Raw genomic sequence first — 24144 nt, forward strand, 5'->3', positions numbered from 1 at the left:
GGAGAAGTAACAGTGGGGAGAGACTGTATATGTCTGTGTGGGGAGGGGTAACAGTGGGGAGAGACTGTATATGTGTGTGGGGAGGGGTAACAGTGGGGAGAGACTGTATATGTGTGTGTGGGGAGAAGTAACAGTAGGGAGAGACTGTATATGTGTGTGGGGAGGGGTAACAGTGGGGAGAGACTGTATGTGTGTGTGTGGGGAGAAGTAACAGTGGGGAGAGATTGTATGTGTGTGTGTGGGGAGGGGTAACAGTGGGGAGAGACTGTATATGTGTGTGGGGAGAAGTAACAGTGGGGGAGAGACTGTATGTGTGTGTGGGGAGGGGTAACAGTGGGGAGAGACTGTATGTGTGTGTGTGGGGAGAAGTAACAGTGGGGAGAGACTGTATATGTCTGTGTGGGGAGGGGTAACAGTGGGGAGAGACTGTATATGTGTGTGGGGAGGGGTAACAGTGGGGAGAGACTGCATATGTGTGTGTGGGGAGAAGTAACAGTAGGGAGAGACTGTATATGTGTGTGGGGAGGGGTAACAGTGGGGAGAGACTGTATGTGTGTGTGTGGGGAGAAGTAACAGTGGGGAGAGACTGTATATGTCTGTGTGGGGAGAAGTAACAGTGGGGAGAGACTGTATGTGTGTGTGTGGGGAGGGGTAACAGTGGGGAGAGACTGTATATGTGTGTGTGGGGAGAAGTAACAGTGGGGAGAGACTGTATATGTGTGTGGGGAGGGGTAACAGTGGGGAGAGACTGTATATGTGTGTGGGGAGAAGTAACAGTGGGGAGAGACTGTATGTGTGTGTGTGGGGAGAAGTAACAGTGGGGAGAGACTGTATGTGTGTGTGTGGGGAGAAGTAACAGTGGGGAGAGACTGTATGTGTGTGTGGGGAGGGGTAACAGTGGGGAGAGACTGTATGTGTGTGTGTGGGGAGGGGTAACAGTGGGGAGAGACTGTATATGTGTGTGGGGAGGAGTAACAGTGGGTAAAGGCTGTATATGTCTGTGCGGGGAGGGGTAACAGTGGGGAGAGACTGTATATGTCTGTGTGGGGAGGGGTAACAGTGGGGAGAGACTGTATGTGTGTGTGGGGAGGGGTAACAGTGGGGAGAGACTGTATGTGTGTATGGGGGGGGGTAACAGTGGGGGAGAGACTCTATATGTGTGTGTGGGGAGGGGTAACAGTGGGGGAGAGACTGTATATGTGTGTGGGGAGGGGTAACAGTGGGGAGAGACTGTATATGTGTGTGGGGAGGGGTAACAGTGGGGGAGAGACTGTATATGTCTGTGTGGGGAGGGGTAACAGTGGGTGGAGAGACTGTATGTGTGTGTGGGGGGAGGGGTAACAGTGGGGAGAGACTGTATATGTGTGTGGGGAGGAGTAACAGTGGGTAAAGGCTGTATATGTCTGTGTGGGGAGGGGTAACAGTGGGGAGAGACTGTATATGTCTGTGTGGGGAGGGGTAACAGTGGGTGGAGAGACTGTATGTGTGTGTGGGGAGAAGTAACAGTAGGGTGGAGAGAGAGCCTTCCAACAGCCACAGCCTTTGCCCTGTGGGAAAAGTCCACCCTGCACTCTAGCGAGTTACCTCATACAATATCAAGCACAATGTAAATGTGATCCATCATCATTGTCACTAAATTGAGATTGCATTGATTTGTGTGTGTGCGCACTGCCGTTGAATAATTTGCTTTCCCCCTGCGTGATTGGGTGAGTCTGTGTGTTTACACAGGCAGACCAATTCTGATCTTTTTTCCACTAATTGGTCAATCCCATCAGATCTTTTCACATTTGATAAATTTCAGAGCTGATCAGATTGATCAAAAGACCAATTAGTGGAAAAAAATATCAGAATTAGGCTGCCTGTCCAAACGCAGCCCCTGTCTGTGTCTATCTGTGAGAGTCTGTGTGTGGTTAGCTGAATTTTGTATACAATGAGTAGCTTTGCAAAGGGTCAGAAACTTTCCGGGAAATTTCCATGGGAAGTCAAGCATGGGAATTTAGCTTAAATTCATCAAAAAAGTTAGCTTATAACAGTGAACCTTTTTTGTGTGATACACATAAGGCAATTCAAGGTCTTGTGGCATATTTTGGTTAAACTATCCCCAGTTCAATGGAATTGCAACCCTCTGCACGCACAGTGCATTCTTCCATCACAGGTACAGCTGATTCTCAAGATCTTGCACACTTATGAGATGCTATTGAGCCCACACTACTACACTGTCTGAGCCAAGGACTACATGCTTTCTGGTCATCAAGTTTTGATGATAATACTGGGTGGGGTGAATATATTTTATATGACATTCATGATTTTTTGTAAACTCGTAAATAGTAGCCTACAGCAAAGTGTGTTTAAATAATTTCTAACTTGATAACAATTTTTGCTAGTTAGTTTTTGCTACCGTGTGGGTTTTAGCTTGCTTAAGCCTGCTAACCGAGGAGTGTTAATTCACCTGTTTCTATACATGTTTCATTTTAAAACATGTATCTTACAAAGGAGTTGTTTAATCTAACTTCTTAACTATTTATCTGTACATGGAATTGTATATATATATATTTTTCAAATCTTTAAAGGAAAATGCCACGGGCATTATCTGATGTGTGGAGACATTTCACTGCAGGAAAAGCTGTGTACATTTGCAAATAATGTGCCAAATCATATGTAAAGAATCCAACAAAGATGCAGAATCATCTGGCCAAGTGCATAAAGTTCCCTCACCACTTACAACAAGCAATCTCTGACAAAAGTCCCTCTACTTCTATTCAAGGTGAAAATGATGAATCAGACACCTTATCGATAGCAACAGCTCATGGTCCTCCTGGAATCAGAAGTTTTTTTGACTCAATGAAGGAACGTAGTCAGAGAAATGCTGATGAATGTCTTGCTCGAGCTATGTATGCAACTGGTTCACCTCTGATGCTCACAGGCAACGTGTAGAGATTTCTGAATGTTCTAGAGAAAGCAGACTGTATTGCAATCATCTCTGATGGTTGGTCGAATGTTCGTGGGCAAGAAATAATTAACTACATCATCTCAACCCCTCAACCAGTTTTCTACAAGAGCACATACACAAGGGACAACATACACACCAGTCTCTACATTGCAGATGAGCTGAAGGCAGTCATTAATGACCTTGGACCACAGAAGGTATTTGCACTGGTGACAGACAATTCTGCGAACATGAAGGCTGCTTGGTCTAAAGTGGAGGAGTCCTACCCTCACATCACACCCATTGGCTGTGCTGCTCATGCATTGAATCTGCTCTTCAAGGACATCATGGTCCTGAAAACAATATTACAAGAGAGCCAAGGAAATGGTTAGGTATGTGAAGGGTCATCAACTTATAGCAGCAATCTACCTCACCAAGCAAAGTGAGAAGAATAAGAGCACCACATTGAAGCTGCCCAGCAACACCCATTGGGGTGGTGTTGTCATCATGTTTGTCTCCTGGAGGGGAAGGAGTCTCTCCAAGAAATGGCCATATCACAGTCTGCCAATATGAACAGCCCCATCAAGAGAATCCTCCTGGATGATGTATTTTGGGAGAGAATGGTAAGCAGCCTGAAACTCCTAAAACCTATAGCCGTAGCCATTGCACGGATTGAGGGAGACAATGCCACCATGTCTGAGACAATGCAAAAATCGCTGAAGCTGGAGACTTACATTTCCCTTACTAACTTTAAACATCAGCTATCTGAGCAGCTAACCGATCGCTGCAGCTGTACATAGTCCATCTGTAAATAGCCCACCCAATCTACCTACCTCATCCCCATATTGTTTTTATTTACTTTGCTGCTCTTTTGCACACTAGTATCACTACTTACACACCACCATCTGCTCATCATCATCTGCTTATCTATCACTCCAGTGTTAATCTGCTAAATTGTAATTACTTTGCTACTATGGCCTATTTATTGCCTTACCTCCTCATGCCATTTGCACACACTGTATATAGACTTTCTTTTTTTATATTGTGTTATTGACTGTACGCTTGTTTATTCCATGTGTAACTCTGTGTTGTTGTTTCTGTCGCACTGCTTCGCTTTATCTTGGCCAGGTCGCAGTTGTAAATGAGAACTTGTTCTCAACTAGCTTACCTGGTTAAATAAAGTTGATAAATAAAGAGATGCAATATAGCAGTCGTACCAACAATCAATCAATCAATCAAATCTATTTATAAAGCCCTTCTTACATCAGCTGATGTCACAAAGTGCTGTACAGAAACCCAGTCTAAAACCCCAAACAGCAAGCAATGCAGGTGTAGAAGCACGGTGGCTAGGAAAAACTCCCTAGAAAGGCCAGAACATAGGAAGAAACCTAGAGAGGAACCAGGCTATGAGGGCTGGCCAGTCCTCTTCTGGCTGTGCCGGGTAGAGATTATAACAGAACATGGACAAGATGTTCAAATGTTCATAGATGACCAGCATGGTCAAATAATAATAATCACAGTGGTTGTCAAGGGTGCAACAGGTCAGCACCGCAGGGGTAAATGTCAGTTGGCTTTTCATAGCCGATCATTCAGAGTATCTCTACCGCTCCTGCTGTCTCTAGAGAGCTGAAAACAGCAGGTCTGGGACAGGTAGCACGTCCGGTGAACAGGTCAGGTTCCATAGCCGAAGGCAGAACAGTTGAAACATATATCATCAGCCACCTGGTGGAAGGGACTTTGTGGATCTGAGGCTCTTTCCCCTGTTGCCTCCATCATCCTCCAAATCCCACCAACATCAGCCGCCTCAGAGCACAACTGGTCCTTGTTTGGGAACACATAGCAAAGCACGCAACAGGTTGACCAATACAAGGGTTGAAAGATTGGTGGCCATCTGAGCCATTGAGCCTGACAACGAGCCATCCTCAAACAGGTTGGAAAGTGACGGTAAAGATGAGGCCCTGGAGTCTGATGTTCAAGAGGTGGACATTGAGGAGGTCCAGGGAGAAGACATGGAAGCATGAGAGGAAGACAACCAATGCTTTAGTTTCTAGACTATCATTTTACAGATGTATGTTGAAAAAGCTTTTGGGAGATGCGATGGATCATTGGGGATCATTCAATATTCCATTTCTTTTGTTGTTCAGTGAAATCTTCCCATGTGAAGAGTCAACTAATTTAACTAATTTAATTAAACTAAATTGTTTTTTAAAATTTCTATTGGAAGGATTTAATCATTTGCAATTATTGCAATTAATTATCTACATTTTATGATATTAATATTAATTTGCATATATTCCCGTTAATTCCCACGGAAAGTTTCCACCTCTGAATATTCCCCAAAATGTGCAACCCTAACAGTGAGTTTAAAGACTATGAGGTTAAAGTACAGACTGTAAGTTTTAATATGAGGGTATTTTCATCATTTTTGTTTAGAAATTACGACACTTTTTTTTTTTTACATAGTCCCCCCACTTTAGGGGACCAAATGTATTGGGACAAATGCACTTATATGTGTATTAAAGTAGTCAAAAGTTAAGTATTTGACGCTACAAACTTGTTGGATACATTTGCTGTTTGTTTGGGTTGTTTCTGATTATTTTGTGCCCAAAAGGAATTAATAATAAATAACTCATTTTTGAGTCACTTTTATTGTAAATAAGAATAGAATATGTTTCTAAACACTTCTACATTAATGTGGATGCTACCATGGTTATGGATAGCCCTGAATTAATCGTGAATAATTATGAGTGAGAAAGTTACAGACACACAAATATCCTACCCCAAGTAATTAGCATTTTTGTGGGGGAGGTATGATATTTATGCCACTGTAACTTATATATTGGACCAAATACTACACTTTTGACTACTTTAATACACATAAGTGAATTTGTCCCAAAACTTTTGGTCCTCTAAAATGAGGGGACTATTTACAAAAAGTGTTGTAATTTCTTAACGGTTCACCCGATATGCATGAAAATACCCTAAAATTAAAGCTGACAGTCTGCACTTCAACATCATAGTCATTGCATCATTTCGACTCCAAAGTGCTGGAGTACAGATCCAAAACAACAAAATAATTGTCAGTGTTCCAAAACGTTTGGAGCTACCGTTATATCAATTAACTCAATCTAACAAAATAGTTGAAACACCAAGCTCTAAGAGCAAAGAGCCTGACATTAAACTACTAACAGGAACTGTCAGAAAGAAAGATGTTCATAATAACGATAAAAGCCATATCCCTGGCCGTGGAGCTGACATATTTATTCAGTCCTCTCTCTCTCCTCCACATTTGTCCAAGCCATAATTTACACTAATGCCCTGACACCACCAGCACTGGACACTCATTTGGAGCATCAGCCTCCAGTCACCTGGGAAATAATGTCCTGCTACACAACCTCCTTCTAAGCCCCCTCTAAGTCCTCTGCTTTCTCTCTCCTCTCCTCCATCTCTGCCCTGCTCTCGAAATCCAGCTCTTTCTCTGTCTGCTCTTCTCTCCTCCATCTCTCTTTTCTCTCTCTCTCCTCTCCAGCTGAGCTCATTTTTTCAGGGTTACAAATGGGGGTGTTCTCTCTCTGTCTCTCAGCTCCACTGGCAGAGTGACTGAGCTGTACTCCTACCGCTGGTCTCCTCTAGACTCCAACACCAAGTCCACTCAGTCCGTCTCAGCCATCTCTAAGACTACACCACTACACTACACATGGCTACAGCTACTCTCTGCCCCTCTGACAGCCTGTAATCACCAGAGGGTGTTAAACATGGGGGCAGAGGAGCTAATGCTGCTACATACACTATAAATACAAAAGTATGCCGACCCCCCTTCAAATGACTGGATTTGGCAATTTCAGCCATACCCGTTGCCGAAAATAGAGCACACAGCCATGCAATCTCCATAAACAAACATTGACAGAAGAATGGCCTTGCTGAAGAGCTCAGTGACTTTCAATGTGGCACCGTCATAGGATGCCACCTTTCCAACAAGTCAGAGCTGCCCCATAAGTGCTGTTATTGTGAAGTAGCAACGTCTAGGAGCAAAACGGCTCAGGTGCGAAGTGGTAGGCCACACAAGCCTAAGCGCGATGTGCTTAAAAATCGTCTGTTCTCAGTTGCAACACTCACTACCAAGTTCCAAACTGCCTCTGGAAGCAACATCAGCACAACAACTGTTTGTCGGGAGCTTCATGAAATGGGTTTCCATGGCCAAGCAGCCGCACACAAGCCTAAGATCACCATGCGCAATGCCAAGAGTTGGCTGGAGTGGCATAAAGCTCACCGCCATTGGACTCTGGAGCAGTAGAAAAGCGTTCTCTGGAGTGATGATTCACGTCTCACCATCTGGCAGTCCGACGGACGAAGCTGGGTTTAGCGGATGCCAGGAGAACGCAACCTGTCCCAATGCACAGTGCCAACTGTAAATGAGGAATAATGGTCTGGGGCTGTTTCTCATGGTTTGTGCTAGGCCCCTTAGTTCCAGTAAAGGGAAATGTTAACGCTACAGCCTACAATGACATTCTAGATGATTCTATGCTTCCAACTTTGTGGCAACAGTTTGGGGAAGGCCCTTTCCTGTTTCAGCATGACAATGCCCACGTGCACAAAGCGAGGTCCATACAGAAATGGTTTGTCGAGATCAGTGTGGAAGAACTTGACTGGCCTGCACAGAGCCCTGACCTCAACTCCATCAAACACCTATGGGATGAATTGAAACGCCAACATCAGTGTCCAACCTCACTAATGCTCATGGCTGAACGGAAGCAAGTCCCCGCAGCAATGTTCCAACGTCTAGTGGAAAGTGTTCCCAGAAGAGTGGGGGCTGTCATAGCAGCAAAGGGGGGACCAACTCCATATTAATGCCCATGATTTTGGAATGAGATGTTCGACGAGCAGGTGTCCACATACTTATGGTCATGTAGTGTATATTTAAGAGTTGAGTGGAATTGTGACGTACAGAAGAATAGGAGGAAGAGTGGGTGAGGCGTTATAGAATCATTGAAAAAGGTACATCACTGTTGTTAAAGATGGCCAGTTTGAGTTCCCTGAGCCAGTAAAGGAATCCTTCGCAGTGTGTGGCTATTTTGAACATATATGCACTAGGCTGTGTGTAGGAGAAGCTGATGGTGCATGGTGTGGATTAGTACCATTTTCTAGCATTGATATCACTGATTTGATGTACATGTAGGTGTCAGCAGGTACTAGCATTGATATCACTGATTTGATGTACATGTAGGTGTCAGCAGGTGTTAGCATTGATACTAAGGGCTGTAGGATCATTCAGTGGTTGGTGAAACACCTCAAAGGATCCAGTCTCTTAGCACACTCTCACACCTCTCTGCTGCCTGCTTCTCTGCTCTGCTTGTCCTCATTATGGAAAAGCTGTTCCACTTGGCATCACATTTAACCCCTCACTTTCCACTGAGACAAGCAAAGTGGGTCACAGGATCTGAAGCACTAAACATACCAATGGGAAGTAGATGCTGCTAGAAACAAGACTGAAAACTGAGTGATGGAGAAGACAGGAAACAGACAGGAAGAGGCTTAGTGACAAGACGTAAATGACAGTCATATACTGTATGGATAGAGAGAAAGACATTACAGACTGGAGAGGGACACACATCCAGTCAAGAAAGGAATATGAAGGCTTGTGTAAATATGTTGAGTAAATAAGGAAGTAGTTGCCTGAAGGAAGCTTTCAATCAAACCTACAATCAAACCAGCATATTGTTTTTCCACCCTAAACATATACACTGTTAGAAGTTTGGTATTGTCATAAACTACAGTATAACAAAATGGCTGAATGAACAAATAAGTCAATATTGAGGTTACAGCATTTTCTGTGGACTACAATGATGGTTGCAACCAAACAAATTCAGTCAAATAATATAATTACTGTATTTAATTAAGCAAAATTATTAACTAGCTAGGCACTGTAAGCTAACATTACAAGTTCAAAATAGCATGCTTCAGACGATCCACAAATCTATAAATGAATCATGGTTCATAATACAGTTTCATGCGAGACGACACAAGGGGGTTTGTTGAACCAATAAATACGTCATACCACAAATAAATTGTGAAGACACATCCAAAGATTAATTCAAAAAAAGAATGCATTTTTCTTTAATGATTTACATTTTACAATTCTACAGCAGACCATTAGAATGTTTACCTCTTCAGAAGGCTGATTATATATCACCACCTGAATCAACTCTAAATCTTGGTCCAGGGGAAACGTTGGGGAACCATAAATGAAATGTTAGATTTTTTAAAAAGTAAATAAACAATATGTTCTATCATGTAATATAAACAAACCTTTCTTATCTGGAACAATCAATATTATATGTAAAATATTAAATTACAATAAAGCACCATTTTCAATAATAATAATAATAATAATAATAATAATAATACAGACAGACATGACTGCTTCATGGTTTTACATAAGATGATGTAGTACCTCCGTTGGATTGCTACTGGAACGATGTCTAGATGACGAAAGTGGAATGCTCAAATGACATTACAAATGTGTAAGAGCAACGTCCATTTCAAAAATGTGAATCTCATTCATGGATGTAAAAATAATACATGCAACCACGTGGCTGACTACACATTTCTCAGATAACATTTCATTGTGATCACCATCTACACAACTAGCCTAACCAGTGTGATCCAATTAAGTAATGAGCGAGACAAGACTAAAAGCAAGATTATCAAGTAACAAGTCACTGTCCTTGTTCTAACTCACAACAGATTGCTTTGAAGTTGCTTCATAATAATGCCATAAGCACCAAGTATTCTCAGTGTGGATACAGAGGGGAAAGAAGGGAGGGAACACAAAATGTACCCACTTAGTCCAAGTTGCCACACTAATACAGTATCATCTACCCCTTGACCTTCACCAGACCAAAGAAAAAACCTCATTCTGCAGAAAACATTGCAGTCAGTCTCCCACCCACCCGGTCTCCCTCCCTCGTATACTGTGGGTGCTCTGGACAGCAGCTGCAGAGCTGCAGTTCATGTCATGCACGCCACCCCTCAGTGGAGTTGTCCTGGAATTTACAGGCCTGGAAGTCATTCTACAGTACACACACTGTTGATGCACTGTGCATTTCTTAATGCACCATTGACTGCTAATCTTCACTCAAATTGGCAAGGCAGTGCACAAACATACCATGTACAGAAAAGCATGGTACCTAAAATTCCTCCACACTCCCACACACACTTGCAAGTCTATGTACTTAGAGAAACAGAGAGCAGATCCAATAAAACTGTACATTTTAGAGCTCGTAGACAGTACTTAAACCGACTGGAATCAAAGCCCTACTGCCCAAAATCACAGAAACATGATAGAGACACACTTGTTTTAAAACTTAAAAACATATTTTTATGTCAAAGTAATCATGTTGTAGAATGTGCAAACGGTTTGTGTAGGCCTATCTTCCTGACATGTCAACTTCAGAGAACAACCCATTCAACTATGTTACAGTACAATAAGAAGGCCTCCACATACTACTAACTAGAGGGTTCAATGTGCCCACCTTGAGGCTAACCTCTGCTATGACAGACTATGAAAGGACGTCATGCCAGAAAAGCATTATGGAGATCTATTCACTACATATTTTCCTCTTGCAAATCACTGAACAGACACATAAGATGGTTGTATTCACAAAATAAATAGAAGTAAAACTGTTAAGCATAAGCATTACTCGATTCACACAGATGTCAATAAAACCTTCTCTGAGACATTCATATCATAACAGTATCCAAGAGAGGGATTAGAACAAACACCAGTAACCATTAAACAAACATAATGATAGGTAGACTGTGTACATTTCTGTTTAAAAAAACATCAGGGCAGAGATATGCTCCTCATGAACAATTCTGTACAATAATGTTGATATATTACAAGCTGCATCAAAGTCAGATGAGAAGAACAGGTATAAATCAGTCTGTATACTGGAGGTCCAGATCCACTAGCCCATCAGTAACCACTAGCCTCAGTCTTTTGGGCTTACGGTCTGAGACCGGGGTACTCAAGGAGTGGGAGGATGTGGGAGCATGGTGGGATGTTGGTGGGTGGTCTATGGGCTGGCACTGCGGTTGTGTGTCCCTCTTGCAGTGGTCATCCTGGCCTTTAAGCCCTGAAAAGCCCCCCACAGAGAAAGATGGTGAGTGTGAGAGTTGGGGTCCACATGGCTCCAGAACCAGCCTCCCCTGGGTGCCCGAAGGCTCCATGAGGCAGCGGTACGTATAGTTGGTGGGCGGTGACCCTGGGTAATCTCCCAGGCCCATGGTGACTGAGTGGTCACCAGTAAAGTTGACCACATAAGGTGGACCTTGGTGACCATAAGAGTAGGAGAAGGAGGAGGAGGGGGGCTGCTGTTTGTTTGCTGGTGTCTGTGATCCAGAGGGAGAGCTGTGTGCTACTTGGGGGCTATTGTGCTGAGACATAGAGGGAGAGAGCGAGGTGGAAAAGGTCAAGTCTGAGGAATCGTAACACAGTTTGTCAGGTGACGCCGATGTGGCATAGGAAGAGTGAGGGTTCTGGGAGTGCACAGCACCACAGGGCTTGTCCTGATTCAAACGTTTGCCATGAGGAGACCCATAACTCTGAGGTGCTTGGCTGGGGAAAAAGAAAGGCCTTGGGAGAGTGGAGAAGTTTTTGCTGCCAAAGCTGGTTTCAGTGTATTGAGGTTTGTCAGAGGGCGGCTTCTCCAAAGCTGTCGTACTTTTACTGGATGTCTGGAAATAATCTGGATGGACTTTGTCATTGGGAAGATTTGACTTGATGGGGTAGTTTGATGCATTTAGACGAACTGGATCTTTTCCTGAAATGATGCTATAACTGTGCATGCTACCTTTATGGCCGCCAGTGCTAAAACCTGAACATTTGTTACTCTGGTGGACCTTGTCAGTGTCACTGTACCTAGATTTGGCAATATGAGGTTTGGCCGCAATTTTAGGGTTGCCAGCGACAATATTAACTTTAGAAGGGGCACTATTCAAATTCTGACTTGGTTTCCCTCCTTGAAACTTAAGCACACTCTGGATCACACTGGAGCTTTTGTCATACGTGTTGCGAAAAGCATCTCCTACATTAGGATTTAATTGTGAGCTAAACTTGTTAGAAACCACTTGAGGTGAATGGACAGACTTGACAGAGTAATTCTGGGGCCCAGTTTTGAAGGAACTTGGCACTGGCTGAGAGGTGGAAAATGATTGAGATTTGTTGGAAGAGCTCATCAGGTGGAAGGGACCCGGAGTTTTGACTTGAGGCTGGACCTTAGAAAAGTTGGAATGAGCAGAACTAGCCTTAGTACCATTGGTGCTCTGATGGTGAACATTGACTGGGGTATTGTGGGAATGGGAACCGATGGATGGAGTATTTGTATTAAACATGAATGATTCTTTCTGATAGTAGTGGGTTTTGGCTGCTGAAGATAAGGCCTGTGTCTTAGAATCTTCTTTTGACAATTTCATCCCAGGATTTTTCATCAAAAAACGATCCATGAAAGTCCCCTCAGCGCTGCTCAGGGGTGTAAAACAAAAATTTGCATTGAGCTGTCCTCGGTCTTTGGAAGTATCCTTAACTCCACAATCCAAAGGGAGAGACTCATTTTTGGAGCACACAAGACCATTAAGAAATTGCTGATCCTCTGCATTGAAGATACTTCCTGGGCTTGGAGGACCAAGATATGGGGTTTCTGGGTTCCAAGCATCCGAGGGGCTATGAGAGAGGGGACTACTAAAGGGCCCGCTGGGTGGATCCATTGGACAGAGGTCTATTGGAGAGGTTTGGAGGATGTTCTGTGGATGATAGAACCCTTCAAGATTGAGACATTGGAAGTCGAGGAGATCTTCACAGCAATTAGCAAAGCTGGATTCTGTGGAAAGCATCCTTTCTGGAAAACTGAACGGTGGAGACTGAGACTGGGATGGAATCTTTGAGGTGGAAGCAGTGTAATCAGAAGGTATGTTTTTTTCTAAGGATTGTGACTGACATAACCCTTCTGAGAGTTTAGAAAGACTGTTGTCTATCTGTAGCAGGTTATGACTAAGACAAGAAGTTCCCATCTCTCCAGTTGCAACCTTACGAGCAGTCTCTGTTCTGTTTTTTCCCCTTCCCCTTCCCCTTCCTCCCCTATTAGTGATTTTTGGCATGGCCCTATCATTCATTGTTTCAGGAGCATAGGCCATCACATCAGAACCCACAGGTTGGGGTGAGTTAAGGGTCAAGGGTGAGAGAGATAAAGTGAGGGGGGGAGGTTCTTTTTTCAGAAGAACAGCAGAGGAATCTTTTAAAGTGTTGCACTTGATTGCACTGTTGAGTTTCTGGCAGGTGGGAGGTTGAGAAGGGCACTCTTCTTTTGGCTTAACGCATGTCATTTCCTTCTTCTCTTTTACAGACTCTGCTTCAATCTGCTCCAACACCTGGCTGTCCACCTCCCATACACCCTGTATTTTTCTACGCAGTTTGATCCGTGGCAAGGGTTGGTCTTCATCCTTTACTTTGTGTTCATGCAGTGCCCCACTGTCAACCAAAGTACTCTCTACTCCAATAAAAGTATCCTTCACTTGTTCTCCGTCTTCAGCCAAGGATGGAATATCTTTCTCTTTTTCACAGATTCTAACAGGACTTGGTGTGACTTGATAGTCACATTGCAGTCCCCCCACTCCGACAGACATACCCTCACTAGAAATTGTATGGCCCTTTTCTCCTGGCAGTTGCTTTACTCCATAAATAACCTCGTCTAGCACCTCATTTATCTCTACCTCGCTGAGCTCCCCCTGTCCTTTTTTTTTCTCTTTCGAGTCTACAGCTACAACCTCACTCTGCCTGTTCATCAAAATGGGACCTCTATCTTTCAAACTCCCCAATCTGTCTCGTCTAACTTTACGTCTCTTCCAAAATCGTACATCATGAGTCTCCTTCCCATCTGCCTGGGCACCCTTCTCCATTTCTAAGTTTAAGATTGACACAGAATCTAAAATGGCCCTATAAGGCTCCAATTGTTGTGATTCAATAGACTTTTCTGCTTCAATAATCAAATCCTCTCCTCCTGCAGGTCTGTCCAACTCCCACACTTTGCCCCTCTTTCTCTTAAAACGAATTTTGAAGTTGAGGCTCTGCCCTTTCCCGTTCTCGTCCTTGCATGTTTGTGAGGTGAGTGAATTCAGTAACTCAGTATGTGATTCTGGCTTCTTCTCTCCTTCATTTACATGTTCTTTTTTAGAATCCAGTGAGATTTCACCATGTCCTGCTTTGTGTTTGTCCTCATCAGATTCATTCTCCAGTACCTCTGAGTCTCGGGTCCCTCTTTTATACTTTCCTGCACTCCTCCGTGGCCGGTCTTGTTCCAGTTGATTGACTCTGGGACGCAGCATTCTGGGCGTTGCATTTTGTTTTGCTGTCCTCTTGAAGGTCTGTGTCCGAGATTGGACCCCAAACTCTGAAACAGTAGACTTAGGGTCACTATTAGACCGCAACCCACCTCTACCGCTGTCCTCCAACATTTTGATAGCTTTGGTTTCTCTTCCTGAACACAGAGTAAGATTCTGCCTCAGCTCTGTGGAGGGTTTGAGGTCCTTGGAGGATGGCTCTGACACAGGAGAGTTGATGCTCTGCTCAGAGTCAGTCTCCACCGAATTACGGAACATCCGTTTCTTCAGAGGAATATTGGCCTGGGTGTGTGTCTGAAGATATTCTGAAGAAGGAGGGGGAGACTTGGAAAGCCTATCTTTCGCTGGGATTAAATCATCATTACTTTGTGGCGAGTGAATATGCAAGTCTTGACCTGGACCCTCAAGTTTCATCTTATTAGCCCTTCCTTTCCCACGTTTGGAAGTTATCCCACTTTGTGTTGTTGCATGAGGCAAACTATTTGTCTGTGCATCAGATAATATTTGTTCCCTAACCTCTTTCCCTCCATCATTATTTGCCTCTCTGCCATCTTCCATTTGCTTGTGATTGGAGGAAATTAGATCTTTCTTTCCTGTGTTCCCACTTCCTGAGCCCCCAGCCTTCTGATCCCGCTCTTTTCTTAGAATATCAGAAAGCAGAACCCTCACCTGTTTGATGACAACACCCTTCTTGTCCATAGTTATACTACTCCCCATTTCAGACACCCTCTCATTCTTACCTCCATCCTTTCTGATAATGCGGTCACAACTTTTGCTATTTTGTCCTCCTGCTTTTCCATTACTCTGTTCTTCTCCATCATTTCGCCCTCTAAGCACCCTCTTATCACAGCCAACAACTTGAGATTGTACACTTTTACTATTTAGTTTTGCCCCTCTATCAATGTCTTTTACACTCCCCCTATGCCCCTTCCCAGCCACACTAACCTCCCCCCCACCAGCAGCAGCTTCTATTTCAATTACCTTTTCACCTGCCACTTTCTCACCATGTAATAAATCGACCTTCACCACAGCAGTCTGTTCCCTTCCTACATCAACTTTGTTAATCTTAGCCTTGAAATACATTTCCCTCACCCCTTTCTTACCTTCAGCGTCTGACAACTCCCTGCCTGCTTCCTCCATGGACTTCTGCTGGGACCTGGACACTCTGGTGTCTGCCTCTCCTCCCTGTGTAGCTGATCTAGCCATCTGTTCTGCTTGCACTGGTACGCTGCTCTCTCTTCTCACAATGCCCTTCCCCTCCAATCCTGGACAGGCCCTTTCTTCTGCTACACTTCCCGGCACAGACACTCTTATCAAGCTAACTGTGACTTGCTTCAGTCCTGACATTACCGGAACATGGTCAAGTGAGGGGGAAGAGAGAGAAATGGTGCTAGGGGTGGTAGTGACAAGGGGAGTACTAATGGGTTTCTGGTGATTCCCAGGCTTCTTGGCTTTGTCCAAAGTACTTTGGCAAACTTCAACTCTTTTACCAGAGGGTTTGCTCGCCACAAGTGTCCCATCAGTCCCCGATTCTCCAATGGTTTTGATTTCCACTTTCAGACCCACTGGTTTCTGATCTGCATCCTGAGCCGTGCTGCCTTTGGGCCCGCCTCCACCAGTGTATGTTCTGTTGCTGATGTATGCCACATCATTGTTGTTGCTGCTGGTGTTATTTTCGATGGTTATGCAATTGGTTCCATGAATATCTTTGATAACATTGTGCGTGGCATCTTTTCCATTACAGCTATCCATGTGTTTCTGAGGACTTGCGCTGTTGCTTTTTCTGCAAATGGGTTTGGTGAGTTCAATGCGCTTGCAAATGATTTTGTTGTTCTTCTTGGCTCTGGAAACAGACTGGCGTGTGTGACAGTTTCTGATCATGCTCCTTGTTCTGGAAGAGATCCTTGTCTGGACAGATACTTTTTCCACCACTCGAAGGGGCTTTCCACCCAGTATCTGTCCACAAACTGCTGGTCCAGCATTCTGTTGAGAAGACAAGGAAGGGTGAAGAGTGAAAGGCTTCAGGTTTAACTCACAAGTATTGCTGCTCTTCTCTTTTTTGTCATTCTCTTTGGTTGTACAGCAGAGAGCAGCTTGTTCCTTCCTCCACTTGTCTTTTGTCTCCACATGTTCAAGCTGGTGCAGCAAGGCCCTCTCTTTGCTGGTGGGGTCCTTGCAGCTCAACAAGAAGTTGAACGTGTGGCGCCGTACTCGGACCCGAAGGTCCCTCAACACCACCTCTGATAGGGATGGCATTATCAGCCGTTGCTGCTTCATTCCCGATATCCTCCTTTGCCCCTCCTGTTTCAACCTTTTGGTCTTCCTGCTCATCATCAGAGCATTTCTCTTCATCTGCTGGGTAAATGAATTCCTTGAAGGGATAGCTAAGACAGGAAGACAAAGAACTAAGAAATTCAGGCAAAATCAATAGCATAACAAATAAATGCATACTGCACCTAACATTACATTCTAGTTGCATACTGTCACTAACTGTCTTATCTGCAATACATTTATCAATAAAGACAGTTTATTGCTCAATGACCAATACGTAGTACCACTTGTATCTTCATAGAATGAGAATTTCAGGCATTGTTAAAAGACATGAACATCATTAGCTTAACGTTTGAAACGAAAGACACAAACTTACCTGAATTTGAAAATGTAAATGTAGGCCGAAATGTAGGAGGACAGGGTGCTTTCCCTCTGTTAAGACGAAGGTCTGTGTCTCTGAGGCGGTACTTCTGGCCAGACAGGTCATTAAAGTCATCACAACCAGGCTGCCTCTCTCTGTGTCGGAAGTGACCCTCTCCTTTTCTAAATAATAAAGAAATAGTATAATATTACACGTCATTATATAGTACCAGTCAAAAGTTTGGACACACATTCAAGGGTTTTTCTTAATTTGTTACTATTTTCTACATTGTAGAATAATAGTGGAGACATCATATAGTAAGCCAAAAAAAGTGTTAAATAAAAATATATTTTATATTTGAGATTCTTCAAATAGCCACTCTTTGCCTTGATGACAGCTTTGCACACTCCTGGCATTCTCTCAACCAGCTTCATGAGGTAGTCACCTGGAATGCATTTCAATTAACAGGTGTGCCTTGTTAAAAGTTAATTTGTAGAATTTCTTTCCTTCTTAAGGCGTTTGAGCCAATCAGTTGTGTTGTGACAAGGTAGGGGTAGTATACAGAAGATAGCCTTATTTGGTAAAAGACCAAATCCATATTATTGCAAGAACAGCTCAAATAAGCAAAGAGAAACAACAGTCCATCATTACTTCAGGACATGAAGGTCAGTCAATGCGGAAGATGTCAAGAACTTTGAAAGTTTCTTCAAGTGCAGTCACAAAAACCATCAAGCACTGTGATGAAACTGGCTCTCATGAGGACCGCCACAGGAATGGAAGACCCAGAGTTACCTCTGCTGCAGAGGATAAGTTTATTAGAGTTACCAGCCTCAGATTGCAGCCCAAATAAGTAACAGACTCATTTCAACATCCACTGTTCAGAGGAGACTACGTGAATCAGGCCTTCATGGTCAAATTGCTGCAAAGAAAGCACTACTAAGACACCAATAAGAAGATGGGGCTTGCTTGGGCCAAGAAACACGAGCAATGAACATTAGACTAGTAAAAATGTCCGTCCGTCCGTCGGTCAGTACGTCCGTCCGTCCGTCGGTCAGTACGTCCGTCCGTCGGTCGGTCAGTACGTCCGTCCGTCGGTCGGTCAGTACGTCCGTCCGTCGGTCGGTCCGTCCGTCGGTCGGTCGGTCCGTCCGTCCGTCCGTCGGTCAGTCCGTCCGTCCGTCCGTCGGTCAGTACGTCCGTCCGTCCGTCCGTCCGCCAGTCCGTCCGCCCGTCCGTCCGTCCGCCAGTCCGTCCGTCCGTACGCCAGTCCGTCCGTCCGTCCGTCCGTACGCCAGTCCGTACGCCAGTCCGTCCGTCCGTACGCCAGTCCGTCCGTACGCCAGTCCGTCCGTACGCCAGTCCGTCCGTACGCCAGTCCGTCCGTACGCCAGTCCGTCCGTACGCCAGTCCGTCCGTACGCCAGTCCGTCCGTACGCCAGTCCGTCCGTACGCCAGTCCGTCCGTCCGTCCGTCCGTCCGCCAGTCCGTCCGTACGCCAGTCCGTCCGTCCGTACGCCAGTCCGTCCGTCCGTACGCCAGTCCGTCCGTACGCCAGTCCGTACGCCAGTCCGTCCGTCCGTACGCCAGTCCGTCCGTCCGTACGCCAGTCCGTCCGCCAGTCTGTCCGTACGCCAGTCTGTCCGTACGCCAGTCTGTCCGTACGCCAGTCTGTCCGTACGCCAGTCTGTCCGTACGCCTGTCTGTCTGTACGCCTGTCTGTCTGTACGCCTGTCTGTCTGGTCATTGAGAGAATGAGCAGATATGTCTCAATCCTCTCACCTCTCACAGGTGCAGCATTCACACATTTCATTGTCTTCTCCAAAAAAGCTGTCGCCATAGTAACAGGTGATCTCCTCCCCAGGTGCGATGGGCCTCACCACTTTTACACAGCCTCCATTCTTATCGCCAGGAACAAACTGGAGAGAAGGAAGAAACAAGGTGACATCGCTAGCCCTGGGGATGTAACACTTCAAACAATAAAACCATAATAGTACAAACAAAAGACACAGACGAAGAGGATAATAACAATAATCATGTATAACAACACTTCTATAAAAAGGGAACAATGCTTAACAGAAACAAACACAGAGAGTGATTAAAAATATAGAAGAGTAACATGACTAATAATATAGAACATTGTTGATTACCTTACAGTTTGGTCTGCAGTCTTCACCCAGGAAACAGAAACAAACGTATGGTTACAATAAAGATATAACAACTTAAAAACACTGGAAATTGTGCCATGCGTCTGTATAATAAAAGTATTGACCATTAGCAAATCCTGTGAAGCTCTGCTGTAGGGGAGCACATTAAATAACAGGATTAGATTAGTGCATTTGATTTGATCACTCTAGATCTAATGTATGACTTGTTATGATTGCCTAATTAAGAGAAATCCCATAAGCAAATGCTCTGTCTGTATGTTCTGTGATAGTGTATGGACAGTGGGTTTCTGTTTTAGTGTGTGTACAGTGCCTGTACAGTGTGGCAGACAGTAACTGGGGTTGAATCTTGAAAAACTCACCGTGGTTGATGAAAGCCGCAGGCCCAAGCCAGAGTTGTGCACAGCGCTTACGAGTGGAGTACATCACACTAAAGTCATTCACCCCTGCTCTCAGAACAGCACTGTCTGCTGGACTCAGCTCGGCTATACAACCCAACAGAACCTCCATCCGCTCACCTACAAACCTGCAGCGTCACAGTTAAACATGATATATAAAAACACAGACAAGATGTATCTAATCTGCAGAGTTACACATGACTATTGAATGCAACTGTTAAAAGAAGTTGATCCTTACCAGTGCTTGGTAGAGGTTATCTTTGCTCCGTTGGTTTCTGAAGAGTATCGGTCACATGACTCAATCTGGACACCACTATCCAACAGGAAGGCACAGAGGTAGCGATACACCTGAAGAAATAATAGCTGTCAAGACCATGCATATAGCCAAGCATGTTCATGCACACAATCATGAATACCCACAGAGTGAAAATAGGTCATATTAGCGAACTGCCCAAACTAATAAGAAAAAATGACAGAGGCAACAAAAGTAAATGAACAAATGAAAGAAATTACACTGACTAAAGAAAGGAAGGGGCAATCAAAAACGTACTTCTAGTGCACACTGATATAACAGGGTTAACTGATCCTGCAAACACACACTTACATGCTGTTTCAGTAGTTCCAGACGGTGTGTTCCCAGTCCAGTGAAGTAGTCACAGGCCCAGTCTCCCACTGTGAGGGCCTCAAAGGTGGCCTGCAAGTCATGTGTGCGTTGGAAGCGTAGCAGAGTCTCTTTGAGGTAGCCCCAACGACGGACCTCTGGGGGGGGACTGCAGGGCGACAAGAATTAGGTGTGTGCTGTTCTTTGCAATTGTGAATGAACTTTTCCACTTCTCTTTGAAGAACGCTGAAGTTGTGCCTTAACTGCCTGATGAAGACTGATTACTAGACGCATAGAGGAACCATCAAGACCAAGCACAAGAAAAATGGTACAATGCATACATCTATGTCAAAAGTTTGTAATTTCACACACTTGTGTCAAATATGTAATGGATAGGAGTTTTAAAGAGATTACCTGACGTTCATTTTATGGGTGCTGAACCCCAGCAAGGGGTCCAGCACCAAGCTGGTGGCCAGATCATCCGTCTCACACAGCTCCATCACACTCATTTTACTGCATCCTTCCATCGCCTCCCACCATCAGCATGCTGAAGGGACAGGGGTCGGGGTCAAGGGACAGGGCGATGCGACTGACAACCACCCACAACTGAGTCAAGTTGTCCTCGTATCCCCATACAAGCTAACGTTGGCCTTTATGTACGGCTTCGATAAGCTAGTTCTAGCTCAAACATAAGGTTATTTTAGAAACTAGCAGACTGACCAGCTAGCTAGCTAGCCTTCTGATTTTGATGTCTAAATTAGCATCATAGCTAGCAGCTAGCTACCGCAGGACATAGCGTTAAGCTGAAAGTCTAGCTAGTTAGCGTCTGACTCGGGCATAAGCAAACATGAGAAATATAACTAGCTATATTGATTTATATAAGTTAGTCTGCAGATATATTTAGCATAACATTACCTGGGAGTATTTGATAACGAAAGCCGTTAGCTAGATTGTATCCGTAGTGGTTGCTAGCTAGCCGCTAGCTGGCTATGTCAGATGTCGAGTCAGCTAGCTAACGTTACGTAGCTAGCTGATCTGCCGAAACACAGCACAATTTCTTGGTGTTGCCTCGTTGATACAACGCTGCAAATGTAATCAAATTAGCTAGTTTCCACAGCAAAACGACTGACCCGAGGGAAGAAATATATATTTTTATGTTTGTTATTCTCGTATCAGAAGTTGGGCGAACAACCACTGAGGTATGCGAGTAACACTGCTGCAGTGAAACCGAACTAGGGCCATATCCGTTGTTTTTCATTGGCTAGTGCCAAGGTCAATTTTACGCCAGTTACGAAATCTCTTACAGGCCATTTGTCAATAAGGAGAGGATGTACTATAGTTCTAGTAATACTGTTGGTTGTACCTGGTCATAGTAGGTTGGGTTTCAGTTGCTTGAATGGACAGTCGTTATTTATAAATTTCAGTTTAACTTTCACGTTACACAAATGTATAACCCTCTCAAAAATAACACCATTACATCGACATAATCCATGGGTAAAGGACCCCGTCTCGGCCATCTACCACATTGGTGTAAGAAGTGGTCCTTCATGGTCTTGGGGAAGTGTGCCCTTACACACACACACACACACACACGCTGGGTGTCTTGCACAGGACACCGAGGGGATAACCCATCAGTGGAAGCTTGTAACTACCCAGGCTTGAGGTACAAATCATTGTAGATCGAGCCCATTCCAACTATACTGAAGTTGTGTGCAAGTTCTCTAGACCGTGATTAAGCCTATACGCTTACGTTTGGGTTAAATACAAAGCCAATATTACGATGTTAGCCTATTAAAATGAATTTACACAGGCAGACCAATTTTATATTTCTTCCCACCAATGGGTCACCTCTGAAATGTGATTGGTCAAAAGACCAATTATTGAAAAAAAAAGATCAGAATTAGGCTGCCCGTGTGAGGCAATAAAACACTTAGCAAATGTCTAGGTCTAGATTGAAGCCAGAAAACTGGAATCACTGAGGATTGAGCAAGGACAGTTGAGGACCCCCCCCCCCCCATGTCCTATGAAAAATATTACATTTTATGGCACCACTGATTAAGGAAGACATGCGAAGTCCCCCTATACCAGCAAGGGCCTGATTTTGGCCCCAGGTGGTACCCACGACAAGCAGACAGATCACATGTTTACTTAGCCAGACATTTAACTTTCAAAGGAAAGGGTAATGTCACTGGAATTCACATTAGTGCTCACTAAAAAGCAAGGAGGCAGTTTCACGTGATTGAAGACATCCAAATTGGAGCTGCAATTTATTACAATGCTCTGTCGTACAACAGGGATAATGTCATGAGGTAAAGGACATGGAGTGTTGTGTCAAGCCCTCACTGACAGCAGCTTGTGTCGCACGTCTTGCCCTCCTTGCACACACAACCAGAGGCCCACTTGCTGCATCCAGTCGGGCAGCAGGAACAACAACCTGGAGGAATGATAGAAGAGATTAGTACTGATAATTGACCATGACTGGTTTTCCAACAAGACCTGTGGCTGCTATATCATAGGCCTGAAGGCATTTTATCTGGGCTAAAAGTTCAGCTGAATGTTACAGACTTGCCACTACTAGTGGCAGCATCTTGAGTTTGACTGTGGATATTCCATTTAAAAATTATTTGACATTGCACTAAATGCTTACAATGTAAGGAAAGATATGCAACTTTGTCATTTCAGGTGAAGGACTCCTTTAAAGCAGGGTTTCCAAACTTGCATCTTGGGCCCATGTTTAGATTGTTGCCCAAGCACTACACAGCTGATTCAAATAATCAAAGCTTGATGAGTTGATTATTTGATTCCGCTGTGTAGTGTTTGGGCAAAAATCAAAGTGTGCACCAGGACCGAGTTTGGGAACCCATGCTTTAAAGGGACACTAGGGTAGTCAATTTCGCTCTTAGGTCTCAATGGTGGGTTGCGCGTTGACACTGGGCGGATTTGATTATGCGGAGCAGCGGGGCACAGCCGATGAACCTTGATGTGAACGGGCAAAAGTGGTGAGGGAGGAGCCGGTTGGCAAAGCGAACGGTCATTAATCTGCACCGCACCGAATTTGCAAACTAGTTGTTTCCATAGGGAAGGCAGATAGAGAAATTACTATTGCACGTGAAGGCAATCCTACTCATTATTCCACGCGCATAATTACGTCACTGAGCGGGCTTTTTCCGGGCACCTGGCTCACGCCCAGGAGTGAGCCAGGTATAACGCACGCCTACTCGGGCCCAATTTGATCGAACCATCTCATTGGTTTGGGATGTTATGTCTGTCGAAGACGTGGCTAACAATTGTTCACAACTAAACTGTAAAGTAAAAAAAAAAAAAAGCAATCTGCACTAGTTACAGCCATTGACATTTCCAGGCCGCAATTGTAAATGAGAACGTGTTCAACTTGCCTACCTGGTTAAATAAAATAAATCAAAAATAAGTTCGACATGAACCCATTGATTCTTTAAGAATTTAACTTAAATGCATAATGCGCTTAGTTTAGCTGTCGTATGCCTATTCCATCAGAACACAATATAAAATGCTTACAAGATATTGGAAAATAAACACTAAAGCTACAACTATATAATGGATAGTCCTTAGATCCAATAGCGCAGTCTAAGTATACATTACTCTAGCTCCATCCGTTAGCGTCGCTTTGCTTCGACAGATTGCACTTTATAGATCACATACACATATTTAGCAAAAGTTATTGCGGGTGTAACAATTCTTGTTCCGAGCTCAAACAGATCAACACATGCACTTACTTTTCTTGGCACATTCGCAGTTTGTACACTTGCAGAGTCCACCGCAACTGCAGCTTCCAGCTATAAACAAAACAAGTCAACTCCTAAATTAATAAGGGTCACCTGATTTGCAACTATATAAAAATCCATTGTACCCGTTCAGGTCAATTCGGAATTTAGAGATGAATTCCATTAGGCAAACTTACTTTTTGAGCAATCACAAGGATCCATTTTAGGTTTGAAATATATTTTAGCCCAAACAATTCAACAAGGCTGACCCGACACCGTTCCAGTGGCGCT

At 44.2% G+C, this 24144-nt stretch overlaps 2 protein-coding genes and 1 long non-coding RNA gene across 3 annotated transcripts in view; all 3 read right to left on the reverse strand.

The window, feature by feature from the left end:
* LOC139364997 (SH3 and multiple ankyrin repeat domains protein 1-like) overlaps positions 1 to 15495 on the reverse strand; it is a 106114-nt gene extending 90619 nt beyond the window's left edge. Inside the window, exon 1 of the mRNA XM_071102295.1 lies at positions 15424 to 15495. The gene's annotated coding sequence lies outside the window, so the exon portion shown is untranslated. The remainder of the gene's footprint in view (positions 1 to 15423) is intronic.
* LOC139364998 (uncharacterized) lies at positions 8944 to 21347 on the reverse strand. Its single transcript, XM_071102296.1, has 9 exons — positions 21029 to 21347; positions 20528 to 20660; positions 20117 to 20282; positions 19751 to 19860; positions 19477 to 19640; positions 19100 to 19119; positions 18732 to 18868; positions 16968 to 17134; positions 8944 to 16704 (listed from the first exon to the last, which is right to left on the reverse strand). Exons 2-9 carry the CDS (start codon positions 20638 to 20640, stop codon positions 10865 to 10867), a joined length of 6717 nt encoding a protein of 2238 aa, XP_070958397.1. The 5' UTR covers positions 20641 to 20660; positions 21029 to 21347; the 3' UTR covers positions 8944 to 10864.
* A 1187-nt stretch (positions 21348 to 22534) lies between these two features.
* Positions 22535 to 24138, reverse strand: LOC139424029 (uncharacterized). Its single transcript, XR_011635897.1, has 3 exons — positions 24051 to 24138; positions 23866 to 23945; positions 22535 to 22547 (listed from the first exon to the last, which is right to left on the reverse strand). It is a non-coding gene; the product is annotated as an uncharacterized lncRNA (long non-coding RNA).
* Between the last annotated feature and the right edge of the window lie 6 nt (positions 24139 to 24144).

The sequence above is a fragment of the Oncorhynchus clarkii genome, chromosome 13, assembly GCF_045791955.1.
Source record: "Oncorhynchus clarkii lewisi isolate Uvic-CL-2024 chromosome 13, UVic_Ocla_1.0, whole genome shotgun sequence".
Taxonomy (NCBI): domain Eukaryota; kingdom Metazoa; phylum Chordata; class Actinopteri; order Salmoniformes; family Salmonidae; genus Oncorhynchus; species Oncorhynchus clarkii.